Consider the following 17,234-nt stretch of genomic DNA (forward strand, 5'->3'; position numbering starts at 1 on the left):
GCCAGACAGTGCCCGAGAGCCAAGCCACACACAGAGCCCAGATATTTATTTACTGGGTCCTGCACAGAGGTGGGTGCGAGGTGGTAAATCCACAGAGCCAGCACAGCTTTCAACACATGGCAAAACACTTGATACACCTTGAACATTTGTTTGCAATTAGCATTAGCCGCACTTAATTTTCACTGGTTCTTACAAGCTTCGTCTCCATTTAAAGGCACAGCACCCCTTCTTATCACCTTATCTTATGGTAAAATCATCCTATCTTATAATTTCTTCCTTCTGTATCTATCACAGCATATTCTGTGGGGATGGGCTTTGGTAGCAGGGGCTTTACTTTACTCGAGGGTGGATCTTTTAGTGCGCTAATTAGGACTGTTCACACACAGGTCAAGTAATTTTGTTTGGTCTTATTAAGCATTTGGTTCTCCTTGAGCCTGTCATTTCTTAGCTTGCTGTATTTAATGTGTTTATTCCTTCTCCCAAGGCCATGTCTCGCTTACTGTTTGCAAGTGTTGATTAACACCCTCTGGTTTTCAAGTTCTTTCCTGTTTTAATTGCTGCATCCCTCCCGCCGGCACCTCCCCGGGCGGGGCCGCCGCGCTATAAGGGGCAGCGGCGGGGCCGGGGCCGGGCGCGCTATGGAGGGCGGCTGGTGCGGCGGGGCACTGCTGCTGGGGGGGCCGGGGCATGGGGCGCTGGGGTGTGGGGCGCCGCTCTTCATCTTCTTCCTCCTCGTCCTGCTGCTGCTGCTGGGCTGCTCCCGGCCGCTGGCGCTGCGGCGCGGCCCCGGGCAGGTGGGCTACCTGCCGGCCCCCCGGCTGAGCCGCGGCCGGGCTGCTCGCCCCCCCCGCCGGCCCGGGGCGCTGCCGCCGCCGTACCCCAACGGCTGGTACCGCCTGCTCGACTCCGCGCAGCTGCCCCGCGGCGCCGTCCGCAGCCTCGCACTGCTCGGTGAGTGCCAGCCGCCGCACCCCGACCCCCGCCGGGCATCCCTGCCTCCCCACGGGCATCCCTGCCCGGTCACCCCTGCTGAGGCATCAAGGTGTGCACCGGCACATCGCTGCCCGGGCATCCTTGCTGGGGCACAGGCACATCCCCGCCCAGACATCCCCATTGAGGCACTGGGACATTCACATGGATATCGTTGCCAGGGCGCTGAAGCACCTCAGCCTGGGTACCCTGCTGAGGCACTGGGGCATCCCGGCTGGCGCCCATGGGGGGGCCCAGCAGTATTCCTGTCTGGGCTCCCTGCCAGTGTGCATGGCACCCCTGCCTGGGGGCTCTGCTCCAGCACTGGGAAAACTCTGCCTGGGCATCCCTTTCAGGGCAGCTGAGCCAGCACCCACATAGGGGCACCAAGGGTGTCACAGGCTGGGCTTTTGCACAGGCATTTCTGGGGCACTGGGGACATCACGGCACAGGCTCTCCGGGAGTGGGCAGGGCACCCCTCTCTGGGCTTCTTGCTCGGGCACCGCAGCATCTCCCTGCCTGTGCTCTCCTCCCAGGCATTGCTGCCTGCAGCTCCCCATGCCCTGGGGAGATCGGGATGGGGCCTCACCACCACATCCAGAGGGGTGCTGTGCTTACCCAGGGTCCTTTTGCCTTGAAGATGGCTTTGGACTTGTGCTGGTGCCTTTCTCATCAGAAGTGCTGTTTCTGCATGGAAAACCCTCCGATTTAGTGGTGAAGGTGTGTGAGGGTTTCTGTTTTCCAGAGCCACCCTCTTCTGTTGAGTTGTTTGGGTTTGTTGGGGTTTTTTGGTTAATGGGACCTATGTAATCCAATATAGCTGTCCTGGAGAGTCCGTGTGTCCCCCCCCCCCGTCTGTTACAGCTCCCTTGGTTGCCTGCCTGAAGCCTGGTTCCTGGCACCCAGTCCTCTAGGTCTGGCTGAAATGAGCAGGTAAAATCACTTCTAGTGGCAGACTAACAGTAGTGCATAGGTGCCAAGAAGATTACCAGGAAAGAAGACAGTTAAACAACCTGCAGCCTCCAGGTTTGTGGGTGTCTAGTTTATTTTGGAGTCTGAGCATAGCCTGGAAATACAGCCCTATTCCAGAGGCAGCAAGCCAGAGGAGACGAAAGGATGAAAATTGCTTGGCTCAGTCCCTGCAAGACTCATCCTTTGGGGTAAGACACCTTCCAAAACACGGCACTGAGCACGCAGGAGCGCCACGTTCTGTCCCGCATTGCGGAAGTGGTGTGAGGCTGCTGTGGTCTGTGGGGCACCAGGCGGCACTGCTGTTTGGGTGCTTGCTGCAGGGAAGCCCCAGAGCAGGTCCTGTGAGCTGCTCTCTCCCAGACTCTGTGTTCCCAGACAAGTGCCCAGAATTGCACAGGGGCCTTGGGTCTCATGTCCCATGTGCTATTCTTGCTACAACTGCTGCTTGTTTTCCACAAAAGAAATAGGGTAATTTAATAGGAAAACATCAGTGTGTGGCTGTTAATGCTCCAGTATTCACCTGCAACAGTTTTTCAGCATGTCTTAGGGCAGGGTACTGTCCTCCCAGGTGGAGAGACATCAGATTTGATGTGCAAGCCAGAGCAAAGATCAGCTTTTCCTCTGGTTCTGCAGGCTCCAGAGTGCGAAGTCTGGAAGCAAAAGCAGAACTCACTCAAGAGTCCTCAGTGAGGTTTTTGGACAGTCCAGCAAGGGTCTGGCCATGGGCACTGCTTCAGATCATCAAGGCAGGATTGCTCCAGGCTGCCTGTGTGAAGGAAAACCCTAGTGGTGAGATCTTCTTGGAGTAAAACTCTCTTAAAACTTTGGTGGGCAAAGCACCAGGCTGCAGGGCTGCTCCCGGGGGCATGTGGCTGGGACCTCCTAGGCTCCAGACTCTGGTGTGACCCATCCGAGGTTGCTCCTCTGTGTTGCTACACTGAAGCTGCTCCTGGTGAGCTTGCAACACCTCCAGCAACAGGCAGAAACACTTTCCCTGCCTTCCCCCTTTTGCCCTGAGCCTCGGGTTGGGTAGAGAGGCAGGTTAGAGGCAGAAGAAAATGCTGATGTTTCAGAATGAATCCCTGTTACCTGGGGCAGGGGGAAGGACCTGCAACTCTGGTGCCTCTACTCCCCTGTACCTGCTGCCAGCAGCTGTGTGGGAGCCTTCCAGAAAGACTGCAGGGACAACACAGCCAGGTGTCCTGGGTGAGGAGGGATCTCCAGGTGCTGGAGTACAACTCATCTCTGCCAGACACCAGAAATAATCCTTCCTAGGCTCGAAGGCTGGGCAGGTTTGTAGGATTTTCTTTTCTTTGCTCAGACTGCAAGACTTTGATCAAGGAAAGTGGGTTTGGGTGGGATAACTCACGCTGTGTCACTTGTCATCAGCATGGCTGTCTGGGAAAATACAGACAGAACTTGGCTCTCAGAGTTTAGTTTGGTCTTCTTTCTCACTAGGTGAGCTTTAAGTTACAGCAACTGCATTAATGATCAGATTTCACAGGCTGATGAAATATGAATAGAGATACGCATAGCTGGAAGCACAGTATAGTAGAGAGGACCTGGCCTGTAACTCAGTGGCCACATTGGTGCTAACAGCACTCAAGTGCTTCTGCACTCCCTGACCAGCTGTGGCCCCTTCCAACCAGGACGAGGGGACACTGGAGCAGGTCTGGCTTCACTTCCAGCTCAGGCCAGCCGTGAGCAGCCCCTCTCCTCTGAGGTGCTGGCAGGGATGCAGGTGCTGGCAGGTCTGCAGTGCCACAGCACCCTTGGAGCAGTCTATGCCAGGCCAGGAAAGCACCTGGAACCTATTCAATCCCTCCAGGATGAGCATTTAGTTAAAAGAGCTGTGGCATGCCATCCAGCTGTGGTTGCCTTGCACAGCTGGGTGGAGCAGTGCCATGTGGCTATAGCCCAGATATTGTGCCTCTCTCCATCTTCATAAGTCTTTGCTCACCTAACCTGGTGTCACCCTGGGGGTGGAGAGGGAGAGGGCGATCCTAGAGCTGGGCAGGGACAGATCCCAGCAGGAAAAACCTCACATTGCTTCAGGGAGCACAAGGAATCGGGCCCAGGAGTGGGGGAAAGCAAGCCTGAGTGCCAGGGCAATGCAGCCCCAGCCACCCCAGCAGCGCCTCGGCTCCCTGCATGGAGCAGGGCAGAGTCAGGGGCTTCCCCTCGCTTCTCCAGAAAACTCCCTTTTCCCAAGGAGGTGTCCTGGTACCAGGCCATGCTGCCTGAGGAAGGGATTTGCTGCTGAGCTGCTGCGTGGAGGGTGCTCAGAGTTCAAGAGCAAACAGACAAAGGGCTTCTCCTTCCAGCTATCATTACCAGAGATTCCTGAAATGTTTGAGCCTGTGCGCTCTCCTCTACACCTCTTGGGCAAAGGGATGGAAATGGAGCTCCCCTTAAATGCAGCGGTTGCTGCTCTCTGTGTACCTCTCCCTAAGCAGGGGAAGCATCCTAAATCTTTAAACATTTTTGTGAAGGCACCTTTTATCCTGCGGCTGAAACGGCCTCTGAGAGCTTAAAAACCAGGGCTGAGGGTCAAAGCCATGAGGGTTTAGAGGTGGCCAGGAGAAACTATGCTCCTCCTGCCTGGAGCAAGGCAATGTCCTTCAGCATGGACCTTTCTGTGCTACAGCAGATCCCTTGGGACACTGGGCAGCTGCCCGGCTCTGCAGGGTGCCAACGTGCTGCCTGAAAAACACGAAACGCAGGGTGTGATGGACTGGCTTGCTGCTCTGGGGTGTCTTTTAAACCCGGGCAGCCAGCACACCCTGGACTCTTGCTCCAGCAGCTGCCAGGCCGATTTTGCATGGCCCTTTTGGCAGCCAGCAGATGCCTCCTGCCTGCAGCCTGCCTTGCCCCCCTGCCCGCAGCCTGGGCAGCAGCACCAGCTCTGGCAGCTGCCTGGTGCCATCTCGTGGTTAAACAACCTCTCCAGAGCAACCCTATTCCTGTCCTGCCACTGATACTCTGCTCGAAAGGGAAGAAACCCTCCAGTATTAATTTTTAGCAAGATCTTTTTGCATGTCTTGACACAGGCAGATGCCTGCCACGGTGGGTAAAAGCACCAGTCAGTGTCGCCTGTTTAGAAGGGGCCGAGCACTGTGTGTCTCGCCTGACCCCCATCACCTGGGGATGTTGTTTTTACAGCTCCATGAACTCCTATTTCTGCAGGAGAACATCTCGCTGTGTTTCGCACCCAGGATGGCCAAGCCTACGTGGTCGACACTTACTGCCCTCACCTCGGGGCCAGCCTCGCTGCCGGCGGGCGCGTCGTGGGCAATTGCATCGAATGCCCGTTCCACGGCTGGCGGTTTCAAGGAGAAGATGGAAAATGCATCAGCATCCCATATGCTGGAAAAGGTGAACATCCCCCACACCCGCAGAAAGCAGCTGCCAAAATGGTTGTGCCCCATGTGTCCTTGTTAAAAGCTACTTCGTTAAGGAAAAGTTGTCTTTACAATAACTCACCCTCCATCCTGCTCCCCTATTTCATGCAGCACCCTTATTTTCCTCCTGGGTTGTCAGTGTTGGGGTGTAACGCTGCAGTGCCCTTTCCTATGTGAGATGATAACTGGGATTTCAGCCTAATTAAAGAACCACCCTGTTTGGTTCTGTCAGTCCTACAGCTCCTGCATTCAGCAAGCAGGGTGTAAAAGAAGATACTTTTTTTTTTTTTTTTTAAGTCTGAGTCGTGTGTTGCACCAGCAGGGGTGGATCCTCAGAAGCTCTTGGGTTTCAGAAATGATCCTGTACTCCATAGTGACAGTTTATACCACATCAGTGCTTAAATCTGTCACATTAGCAGGATGAAATAGTCTCTCAATGGCAATTTTTTCTCCTTCTAAGGCTTGAAGGGAACTTTTGGTTGGAATCCAGGAAAGCTCTTCACATAACCTACCTTTTAGATATGGTTTGCGTTGACTGTGTAGGAAGAATATCCTACTTACAGTTCACATGTAACAATTACTTGATCTGGCTGCACTGATTAGTTTAAATCACCAATTCTAGATGTGGCTGAAACCAGCAAACAGACTTACCTCAAGTTTTGCTTTGGCTTGTGCTTCTTAGTTATTTTCCTGAGAAGTTCAGCTTTCTTTGATTGGGATTGATTGGGATAGCAATGAAACAGCTTTTGATTAGCAGCAAAAGTCAGTCTACTGAACAGACTATTCTTCCCAAAGTGACAGAAACATTCAATCTATACAGGTAAGGTAAACAACTTATAGATCTCACCAAAGAACAATGCCTTTTCTGTGTGTGTGCAATTTTCAGAAAAAAAGATTAATACTGGGGTTTTTTTTTCCCCCATGCATACCCAGTCAGGAACTGCATTCAGATGAAAATTTGGTTCCAAGTAATGAGCGATGATGCGTTTCATCACAAAATCAGAACGAATATTCTGGACATAGGCAAATGCTTGCCAAGATGCATTGTTTCATCTGAAATGGCTGTATTCAGAGGCATTGTTATCTGTAGTTACTAAAAAAACCGAAACTGCAGGCAGCTGCCCTGCTCCCATACAGCCCAAATGGGTCAGGTTGATTTAAACAGATTTAAAAGCCATCTGTGCTCGTGCAGGTCACTTTGACAGAGGGGGATTTTGGAGAGCTGGGATGAGCAGCTCCTCCAGCACTGGGCTTGTAGGGGACCAACACGGTGTGGTGCTCGATGCAGCTGGGGAGGGGGCTGGAGCACCAGGCTGATGGGGGGTGGCTGGGGGAACTGGGTGTGTTCAGCCTGGAGGGGAGGGGGCTCAGGGGGGACCTTCTGGCTCTCTGCAGCTCCCTGACAGGGGCTGTAGGCAGGGGGGGTTGGTCTCTTCCCCCAGGTAACAAGCGACAGGACAAGAGGGAACAGCCTCAAGTTGTACCAGGGGAGGTTTAGATCAGATATTAGGAAAAAATTCTGCACTGAAAGGGTTGTCGAGCATTGGAACAGGCTGTCTAGGGAGGTGGTGGAATCACCATCCCTGGAGGTGTTTAAAAGATGTGTAGATGTGGTGCTTAGGGGCATGGTTGAGTGGTGGGCTCGGCCGTCCTGGGTTAACAGTTGGACTCTATGATCTTAAAGGTCTTTTTCAGCCTAAAAGATTCTGTGATTCTCTGTGGGGGGTAGGTGAAACCCTCTTTAGAATTTGATGAGATGCATTCCACCCAAAGCACCAGATTTTTTCAATTGGGAATTGCAGTGATGGTTTCCTCCTGCCCCCTCTGATATTTGTTGACTGAAAGGGAACATAATTCCTCCTGTTATTTCACCTCCCATGTGACTGTGCAAGGCTGAATAATAAGGCAGTGCTATCCTCTGTACTTGTTTGCAAATTAGAAAAAAAGTAATGAAGAGAAAAGCCTTCCAGGCCAGTAGAAGCTATGTTTTCTGACAATTGGGTAAATATAAATGCCAAAATTAGTTTCACTGGAAAGAGTACAGATCTATTCTTAAAGCAACACACGATAGATAGTGCAGTATTGTAACAGACAATGATTTGAACTTGAGATGTAGAGATGGCTTCTACTCTCTGCACATCTGTAACTAAAAGCATCTCCTTTTAGCTCATTGAAACTTGAGGAGGGTCCATGGATACAGCACACGTTCACTTATTTGAGCAGCTTTAAGCCTAGTGAATGAGTCTGTAAAGCATCCAGCCATGTTTTTTTCCCTAAAAACTTCATGCAAAACACTCAAGTGAAATACAACTGATTTAAGAAAACTCTCTTCTGTGATCTTCAGAAGCTGTTGTCCTCCTTCAGCAGCCTGAAAGCTGGAAAAGTGTCACCGGAGAGTCTGTGCTACCAGAATCTCTATCCCATGAAGGCATCTCTGAGCCATGGTTCAGGAGGAGGTAACCCCTGGTGCCAGCGTCATCCTTGGAGGTGCCACTTTTAACAGATTCCTTTCTGCCCTCCGCAGTGCCAGATTTTGCGAGGGTCCGGACCTGGCCGTCCTGCGAGGTGAATGGGATGCTGATGGTCTGGTACCACTGTGAAGGAGTTGGTCCAACGTGGGCAGTGCCCGAGCAGCAGGAGATCACCACCAGAGAGTGGGTGTTCCGTGGGCAGACGGAGCACTTTGTTGATGCGCACATCCAGGTAGGGAGCCCAGTCCCTCCACAGCCACGCCTGGGTCCTCTCCTGTAGTCTAGTTCAGGGACATCCCCTCCCAGTTAACCCACCCAGGGACATCCCTTCCCAATGGACCAGGCCCTGCCTGTGCTCAGTGTCATCGCTGCTGCTGGCAGATCCCAGACCTAGAAATACCCCCCTGCACCATGTATCCAGAATGTGGCATATGTTCCCCAAACACTGATCATGAGCTTCTCCAGTAGAGAACAGATGTTCTGGGTACTTAAAAGGGACCTGTTAATTTGCTTTGACTCATAACTGGTGTAATTTAAAAAAAAAGGATTCTTTAAGAATTGCAGCACTTAGTGTCAGGAGGCTTTTCATCAATCACTGGAAGGGAAACACACAGTTATTTTGCTGTTCATCTTCACAATCACCATCATATGGTGACAGACTTGCCACAGAGAACAAAACGGCTGTTGCCTCCATCGCTTCCCAGTAGAAATGAGCCCAGAAAAGGGGAACAGTTTGTGGCGCTGTACAGAAGGGGCCACAGCCGTGGACCTTGAGGGGTGTGGGGCGGCCGCCGGTGGAGGGTCCTCCGGGAGAGTGATGGGAGGCAGCAGCAGTTTGGAGACTGGGCAGTCCCTGGAGGTCCTTGGGAGATATTTTCTAGGCTTGCCATTGAGCAGAACATTTCTGTTCATAAAAATCAGCGAACAAAAATGACCCTTAATCTAGAGTGCACCTCTCTCAGAAGGCAGCACCCGCCTACTGACAAAACCGCGATGGATGGGGCTAGAAAGGGTTGGAGAATTGGGAGAAGAAATGAAGAAGGTGCATGAGACATGGGAGATACAGCTCAGGGAGTGCGCAGAGGAGTTGTGAGCAGCGGGGAGAATGTGGGAGATTGATGACCTGACGGTAATATTTCATGTCTGCTTTTTAGTGCAAGCCACAGTACACAGGTTTATACTGGGGTCAGCCTGTGCTGCTTGCTGAGCTGGTGGAAAGCTGGTGTATTTGAGTAAGAACACAGTTAAAACTTCTCGAAAAGTGACATATTGTGGGCAAGCTGGTGGTGTTTACAGGTTTAAAGTATGTGAAAACTAGTCTAGGAGCACAAACAGGCTTTATTCCTTGCAATTATTACGGGGTCGAGGGGAATTATGTGGTGTCGCAGCTTGTGCAGCTGCAGGAGTTAACACGCATGGCCTTCTGCGAGCTTAAAATGAACTCTGAATTTTCCGAGCGCCATGTTTAAATTATTCCTGTGCATGAGTTAAGAGCTGGTCCCGGGTCGGTCTGTGCCGAGGCCTCTTCTCCCATGCACTTGGTTGCCTCTTGCTGTGTCAGGCCCCTGCGAGCATCACGGCTGTGCCCTGGCTGTGCTGCCGTCACTGCTGCAGTCACACCGGTGCCGTTGCGATGCTGCTGTTATGTACAGGCAGCTCACACCCCCATTAGCTCCCGCCGACGGCAAATTGTTCCCCCATGGCAGGAGATCCCCGAGAACGCGGCTGACGTGGCTCACCTGTTTTTTCTCCATGGACCAGCTGTTCTGGGTGGATCTGATCTGAGATACATACGGGCCAAGGTGTGGGCTTTTATGAAGCACATCTGGAAGGTAAGAGCCTGACTCCCCTCAGCCACCAGGCAGGGGTCGAAGCCTTTCAACCCAGGCCCCCTTTCTGCCCCAAAGCACCAGTCCCACCTCACCCCCTCTGCTGCATCCCCCCATCCTCAGGTCCGGTCTCTTCTGTATCTGTGAGGGTTTTAGCTGCGTTCCCTCATCTGTGCTCACCTATAGATGGTTGTCACAGCCAGCTCTTGTCACCACCCCAGTGCCACTGATCCTTCTCCACCCCTGCAGGCGGAGTGGCAGGCAGAGCCAGAGCCCAGCGAGCATTGCTCCCGGCTGCTGCTCCAGCACAAGGCAACCATCTTCGGGAAGCACATCTCCTTGCTGGATTTGACGGTTTCAGTCCGGCAGGTATGTCCCATGCTGGTGACCAGCACCCTGAGCTGAAGGGCTTTGCCAGCCAGAAGGCTGAGTCCTTGCCTTTCCTACCAAGGGCGTCAGACACACGGGCCAAAAACCACACAGTGGCACTGGGGCTGCTCCACAGCTGGGCAGCACAGGGGAAACTGGGGGTTCGTAAGGGCTGCTGTGCCCATGGAATAACTAGAAAAAAACAAGCTGGTACCTCAGAAGACACTGGTGACAATCCTGAGGGACCTTCCCACCACATGGTCACAGCTCTTTGCAATAAAGTGTGGACCTTTTCGGTCCACAGTGAAAATGCCTGGGAAAGGCAATTGGAAACAGAGTGTTTAGTAGCCCAAGATTGGTCCTGAATGAGATAATAAAATAGCTGACACAGACTCATAAAGAACTGTAGGAAAACAGAAATAATGCCACGCATCAGTGGGGACTAGATCGTCTCACTTTTATTTTTGGTTGTGGGTTTTTTTCTGATGAAATGCTAAGTTTGCCTGATAAAACTAGTAACCTCGTTCTAGTAGAGTTTTGAAGGCGTTTGACCTACTCCCGTATTACAAACCCAGAACAACAGCAAAAGTTGTTCTTTTCTTTTGACAAAAACAAACAAAACAAGTCCTGATACAAAACTTTCATTAAGGGATAGATCTCAGTGTAATTAGGGAATTATCACAAAGTGCTTGTTGATTGTATCTCTGTTCAGTTTTTAGATCTGTGCTACTTAGCACAGTTATCAATGAACAGGAGAAAAAAGACATTAAAATAACCTTACAAAGAGTTTGTACCCAACCAAATGTTAGAGGAGTAGTAAATAAAGCAGCTGAACAATCCAGCAGTACCTGCACTGCTTCAAAGAACCAAGTGTATGACCATGCATCTGCTTGACTGGATGCAGGTTAAAGGGCACAGAGCAAGTACTTTATGTCATGCAAGATAAAAAGCTGAACCTGATTTCAGCTAAAACCTGATGTGACTGTGGTAGCTGCAAAGGAGAAAGACAGAGCAGGAGTGGGGATGCTGTAGTACCTCCGTATTGTATTGCAATTGCTGCTGCTGAGGTCAGAGCCCTGGACTGGCATCAACAATCCGATAAGACTGTTCATGACCTGAAGGTAATTCAGTGATGAACAAGACCAAGTGCAAATTTGCAGCGTTTCCTACAAGATTAGCTTTTAAACTTTTGGGGAGCAGAAAAGCACTGTAAACCCTCATGAATTCCCATGGGGCCACAGCAAAGAGCCTGTGACTCATGGCCCCCAGGTGCAGCTTGACTTTGTGCCTATGATCTGGTGAAAAGACAGAGCAAAGGGGCGCTTAAGCATGGTCTAGGTGACATCTCAAGCTGTGGGAGTTACTGGACCATCTGGGGCTTTTCCCTGAGGCTGCTCTGTTGCTCTGCAGGTGGGGCCAGGGCTGGTTTTCCTGATCTTTGAACACGCTTTCCTGGGCCGTGGGGTCATCCTGCAGACGGTGACTCCCCTGGAGCCTCTCCTGCAGAATGTTGTTCACAAAATCTACTACCAGAAGAACATACCAGCCATAATCCCCAAGTTCATCCTGAGAGCAGAGTGCATACAGGTAAGGAGTGCGTACTGGTGAGGAGCAGCCCCAGGTCATTCCCTGGAGCCTGGTGGCTCGGAGATGTGAGCAGGAAAGGCAGTTGCCCACGTGGGCTCAGATATATGGGGGAGCAAAGCACTCGTGGGTGAGAGCCTTTCAGTGCTTGCTATGATCTTGCGTTTTCAGTAGCCCAGAGAACTAAACTGGAGGTTTAGTAAAGAGGGTCCCTTCAGTGGGTCATCTGTCGAGGGTAGCAGGGAGGTGCTACCCCTCTCCTGTGGATAGGGCACTAAGGCAGAAGGATTAGGCAGCCTCTCCCAAGCTGCAGGAAGTCTTCGAGGGAACTAATAGCTGCATCCAGATCTCCTGCATCCCAGGCTGGTGCTTTAAGATCATCGTATCTCCTTGGGTGACAACTGTGCCCAAGAAATGCTTCTGTTGTTAAACGATCATGACGTTTGGCAATTCTTACCCCTCCTGACAGAGGGTGTCCAGGCCCTTACCACAGGGATTCATGGAAGTGGTGACAGGTCCCTCTGGAGGTCTCCAGCAACCCAGCTGGGGCAAGCCTATTGCCAAACTTGGGTCAAGCACAGCCTTGAAGGCCTCCCCTGGAGAACACTCCCATCCCTCCAGCTCCTTTGGAGACCGATCCCACTATTGCTCTGCCCATATCAGGTTTTATTTGCAATGTCCATTTTAAACGCCTCAACCTGCCCTCTGTAGCTGTTGCTCCTTGTTACATCAGCTGGCACAGTCAGTCTGATTGTCATCCCTCTAACTCCCTTTCAAGCAGTCAGAAGGGTTCATGCCATTCCCTTCTGTCATGGGTCAAAGCTTGGAAACTGGTCTCGCCAGGGAGAATTTCACTGGTACCAAAGCAGAAATTGCCAAAAGGTGGTTTTCAGATGCCAGAAACCTACCCCAAACCAGCCCGAGCTGTGCTAGCTCACACTCCATAAATGCTGGCTTAGTGTTTTGCTTCTTACTGATGTGAACAAGCAGCACTTATTTCTGCAGAGACTTCTTCACAAAGGGAAACTCCGTCATCTTACTGCATGTGTGTCGGAGCGGAGTTTAAGATGTGGATGCTAAATTTATAAAGCCCTGGCTGGCTGGAGCTACCCAACAGATCAAAAATCTCAGGTGGAGCAGCTCCTACCTCCACAACATGCATTTCTTTTCCAGCATCTCCCGTGACAGGGGCAGACTAAGCTGAAAGTGGCTTCTTGTTTGGGAGCTACGATGGGCTAAACATCTGCCAGCTGTAGCACTACAGATTACGAATAGCACAAGCAGTCCCACAGTGGTCATTTGGGAGAAATGCTGAAAAACAGCTAGTGTGCGGGTAGCTGGCACAAAACTGCTGCCTCGGCTTCCTCACCTGAATGAGACCGTCCTCTTCCCCCTAGTTTGAGCGGGATATAACCATCTGGAATAACAAACAGTACCTCCCCAAGCCACTGCTGGTCAGAGAGGACTCCAGCATCCAGAAGCACCGGCGCTGGTACGCCCAGTTCTACAGCCAGAAGAGCACGAGGCTCCCGGTGCAGAAGGAGGGCCTGGACTGGTGAGGACCTTGCCACCCACTGCAGAAGGTGGTCACGGGGTCTCCAGGGGCTCCTGCCTACGCTGGCTGGTGGGCAGCGGTGCTGGGCAGGCGTGATCAATGTAACAACCATTGGCACTTGGTGGGGGGAGGAGAGCCTGAGCCCTGGTGATGCTCTTCTACCTTCTGTGCTCAGTCAGGGCATCAAAGCTCAAAGGGTGTAACGTGCTTGCTCTTGTACCCGTGCTGCAACATCTGAGCTGAGCATGAACTTCCGATTGCCAGAAGGGCCCTTCAAGTGCCCTTGTCCCTTGCTGTGGATGTTGTTTTGGGTAGTTATATGAAAAGCTTGCCGTGTGGTCTTTTATCGCCTGATGCGTCCTTCCCCAGCCAGGCCTGCTGTTGCTTCTGCACCATCACCTCGGCTGGGGCAGGCTTCAGCTCTCAGGGGAGCCTTGGCCAATGTCCACGTGCCATCAGAGGTGTGATTGCAAAGCCCACAGACATACGCTGTCTTCTTTCTCTCTGGCAGCAGGCAGGGCAGTGTGGGTTTTAGGTGCCCACCATGCCCTTACCATATCTGTGGGCTTCCTCAAGCCTACTGAGCTCTTTCTTGCATGAGTCAATTCCTTATGGAGCTATCGCACCTAGTTGGGAAGAAGAGGGACTATTCTGGTGACCAAATCACGTAGACCGACAACTCTATAGGTCAAAGATGTGGATAAGATCCTGCCTTGGTAGCCCCTGGATTCCAGCGGTACCTTGGGTATGTGGCTGGCTGTAAAAGCTTGCCTCATGGCAAGACCATAGGTATCGCTGTCACGGTGATCAGCAATGAAGCTAACACATGGAGACCAGGCAGAAAATCAGACAAAAACTAGTCTAGATCCTCCTGTGCTTTGTGCCTACGTGCTCTATGCTACAAGGGGCTAAATTCTGCCTTGCTGCACATCCTAGGGAAGCCTGAATCCCCACAGGCAGAGCTGCCTCGTGGTTAGCAGGACTCTGGCAGTTTATCTGTGCCAAGCGCCAGCAGGAGCGAAGGCTCAGCTCAGGGGCTCTCCTGGAAGTCTGGCAGCTCCTGTTCTCCTGCACTGCACACTTGCCTCAGTCTTTTGAATTCTGCACTTTGCTGAGGCTTCTGGTCCCTCCTTCACCATTAACCCAGAGCAGGACTCGGACCAGGAACGTGCCATTGTTGAGTCCATCACCCACCCTGTCAGCATTCCACATAACTGTGCAAACCGCCTCTGCCATTCACACCTGGCTATTGCACTGTCAATATTTCACCATTAAATTTTTTTACAAACTGATCTCATGTTCACAGTTTGGTTTTCATTGTTTTGTGGGGTGTTTTTGCATGGGAGAAGGGATTCTGTAGCTGGCCCATGCCGTCTTGCTTCAGGAGCCACAGGGACTCTCTAGCAAGGAACTTGTGGAGATAGCAGGAGCCTGGACAAGGAGCATTGCCCAACTCAACAGGCTGAGCTTCTCAAGGACCTGAGAACACTGTTCTAGTGGCCCTGACCCACCTCACCTGTGGTGTACATCCACTCCCTGCCCATAGCCCAGGAGCCCCATTTCAGCTCAGCTCTGGACCTTCCCTCCTGGTCCTGAGCTACGCTGTAGCAAGTCTCCAACTCAGCTGCAGACGTGCCATGCCTGGCTGATCTACACTGACCACAGACCAATTCCCACCTTGGCCTCCACCCTGTCCCATCACCATGGGCCAGCCCAGTGACTGCTGGCTGTGCCTGACCCTGGCCACCCTCAGCAGGTCCCAATCCCAAGCTGCAGACTGACTTCCCAGCTTGACCCCTGACCTGCCTCACCACCGTGAGCTTACCTGATGATCTGGACTCTCGGCTGAGCCTGGCCATGACCTCTGGGCCAACCCTGCCCACCCCACTTGGAGGTGGTGGGACCCCCCCTGCTCCCAGCACCCCGTTCCCTAGGGAGCAGCTGCCCTCATGGTGATGCGTGATGGAGCAGCAGCAAGAGGCAGAAACTGCAACTGGCAGGACAGAGACGTTACGTTACATGGCATGGGTCAAGGTGTAGCGTTCTCCCACACATTCAAGGGGGCATGTGGCCACACACCTCCCCCCCCAGAGGTCTTGCCACACTCCTGGGGCTGCTGCTCCCCACCCCTCACTGTGATCCCACATACAGGATCTCAGGATGAACAAAACTCCAAGGCACGCAAGTTGTTGAAGACCAGATTAGAGATGGTGACTTAAAATTAGCTTTGCTAGATTCACCAGTCCTCCTGAAATTAGAGGAAACTATGGGACACCTCCAGCATAGCCCGAATTCTGAGCTACCATTTCCTTTACTACTAAGGCTAAAGTAGTTGTGTCCTGTTAAGGCAGAAATTAGAGAATCGAGAAATAAACCAGGATTAGCTTAAGCTGCTTAAGTTTCCATTTGCAATCTTATTCACCCTTTTAAATGGGTCTAGCAAAAAAAGGACAATTTAGTGCCAGGAGACTTGCCAGCATGCCAAGGTGCATTGTCCTCCAGTCTTCTATGCCTTTTTGATGATACATTATCCACTTTAAATATATAGATTTTCAAATAAATCATAACTCCCATCTGGATAGGATGTGAGGGCATCTATCTGACCATTTACTGAAACCACTTTCACATCAGATCTACTGCAGAGCTACAGCCATTCGATTATATTCTGGTAGTTTATTACCGTGGTTTATCTTTACACTTGACCACTAGACAGGAATTTATTCGACTGCCAGACCTATCATCATCCCGTGTCTTTGGGCGTTGTTTTTTCCCAGCTAACAAATTCACTACAAACACTCCAATTCCCAAACAATTTTGTTTGGGATTTTTTTGTGGGGGTGGGTGCAGGGTTAGAAAACCCCAGAGGGTATCAAGACAGGTCAAAGAAAAGGATACATGAAGGGTGATGGACAATGTACCTTGGATTTTCCGGTGGTAGGTCTGGTCTTCTCCTTTGAACCCTGGTCCATGTATTTGTTCCGCTCGGGACAACTCCCCGGTTGCTCTGGTTCAGCTGGAGGTGGGTCCCGGAGCTCCGGACAGCATCAGCCAGTCTGCGGTCCTGCATGCAAACCCGCCGGTGGTCCTCACTCCCCATCGCATCCTTGCGACCCTGGGAGACACTTTGGATGTAAGTCAAGACTGGCAAAGCCTCCAAGCAAAGATTTCCGTGCCCTTTCATATCCTGGCTATCAACATAAATACAGGACCTGGTCTGGTGGAAAGGACCAAGCCCGCTCAATGCCCAAACGCCTTTCTCCTGTGGTGAAAGCAAGTTGACAGATGGATCTGCTGGTACAAGTGAGAATCTCTGGCCACACCGGGCAGAAACACGGCACCTGTGAGTTAAGACTATCTTGCCCAGCACCAGCTCGCACTGCTCTAGCAGCACAAAAGCCAGCCGAGCTGAACCTGTCCTGGTGGTGTGAATACATGGACCGCGTCACACCACAGCAAACCCCTCCAGCTGGCCCGGCAGTCTCGGTTCACTTTGATACGTACAAAAATCTCCCTGGCGAGAGAGGAGCAGGTTCACTGCACTGCCAACCAAGTGTGAGACAGAAAATGCTCTGGAAAATGCTTTAGGGAGCTCTGGGTGCACAAGGGATGCAGGGAGAAGCCCACTGTAGAGTTTCACGGCTGATGAGGTCCATCAGGGAGACCGCTGCTGAGCTTTAGGTCACTTTAGCGGATGCTTTCCTTCTTCACGAGACACTCGGCACTGGCTGATATCCCATTCATGTGCTTGAAAAATAGAAAACCCCAGACACTATTTTTGTTTTTTTCCTAAAGGTTGTTTTATTGTAAAACCATAAATACAACACTGACATGAAAATCCTCAAGCAACGGATGCTTTCTTACAGTTACAGTTTGTCTTCTGCCTTGGCATCAACTCTGAAAAGAATGTTGCAGAAACATGTCTCTAAGATATCTCCAAATAACCGAGCTCTGGCCTGGAGCGCTCAGCTGGTTTGGAAGCTAAGTGGAACTATTCCTCCTCTCTTGTGGAATATTTCCATTCAGACAGCAACAGACTTGTAAAAACAGCAACATTTAAACACCTTGATTTTTTTTTTTCTTTAAT

General features: G+C 51.5%; 1 protein-coding gene across 1 annotated transcript; it reads left to right on the top strand.

Moving 5' to 3' along the window:
- The first annotated feature begins 638 nt into the window (after positions 1-638).
- LOC130155054 (cholesterol 7-desaturase nvd-like) lies at positions 639-16,622 on the top strand. The gene is made up of 7 exons (XM_056351982.1): positions 639-951; positions 5,128-5,316; positions 7,867-8,045; positions 9,520-9,645; positions 9,892-10,011; positions 11,422-11,598; positions 12,993-16,622. Exons 1-7 carry the CDS (start codon positions 639-641, stop codon positions 13,152-13,154), a joined length of 1,266 nt encoding a protein of 421 aa, XP_056207957.1. The 3' UTR covers positions 13,155-16,622.
- The last annotated feature ends 612 nt before the right edge of the window (positions 16,623-17,234 follow it).

The sequence above is a fragment of the Falco biarmicus genome, chromosome 9 (genome assembly GCF_023638135.1).
Source record: "Falco biarmicus isolate bFalBia1 chromosome 9, bFalBia1.pri, whole genome shotgun sequence".
Lineage (NCBI taxonomy): Eukaryota > Metazoa > Chordata > Aves > Falconiformes > Falconidae > Falco > Falco biarmicus.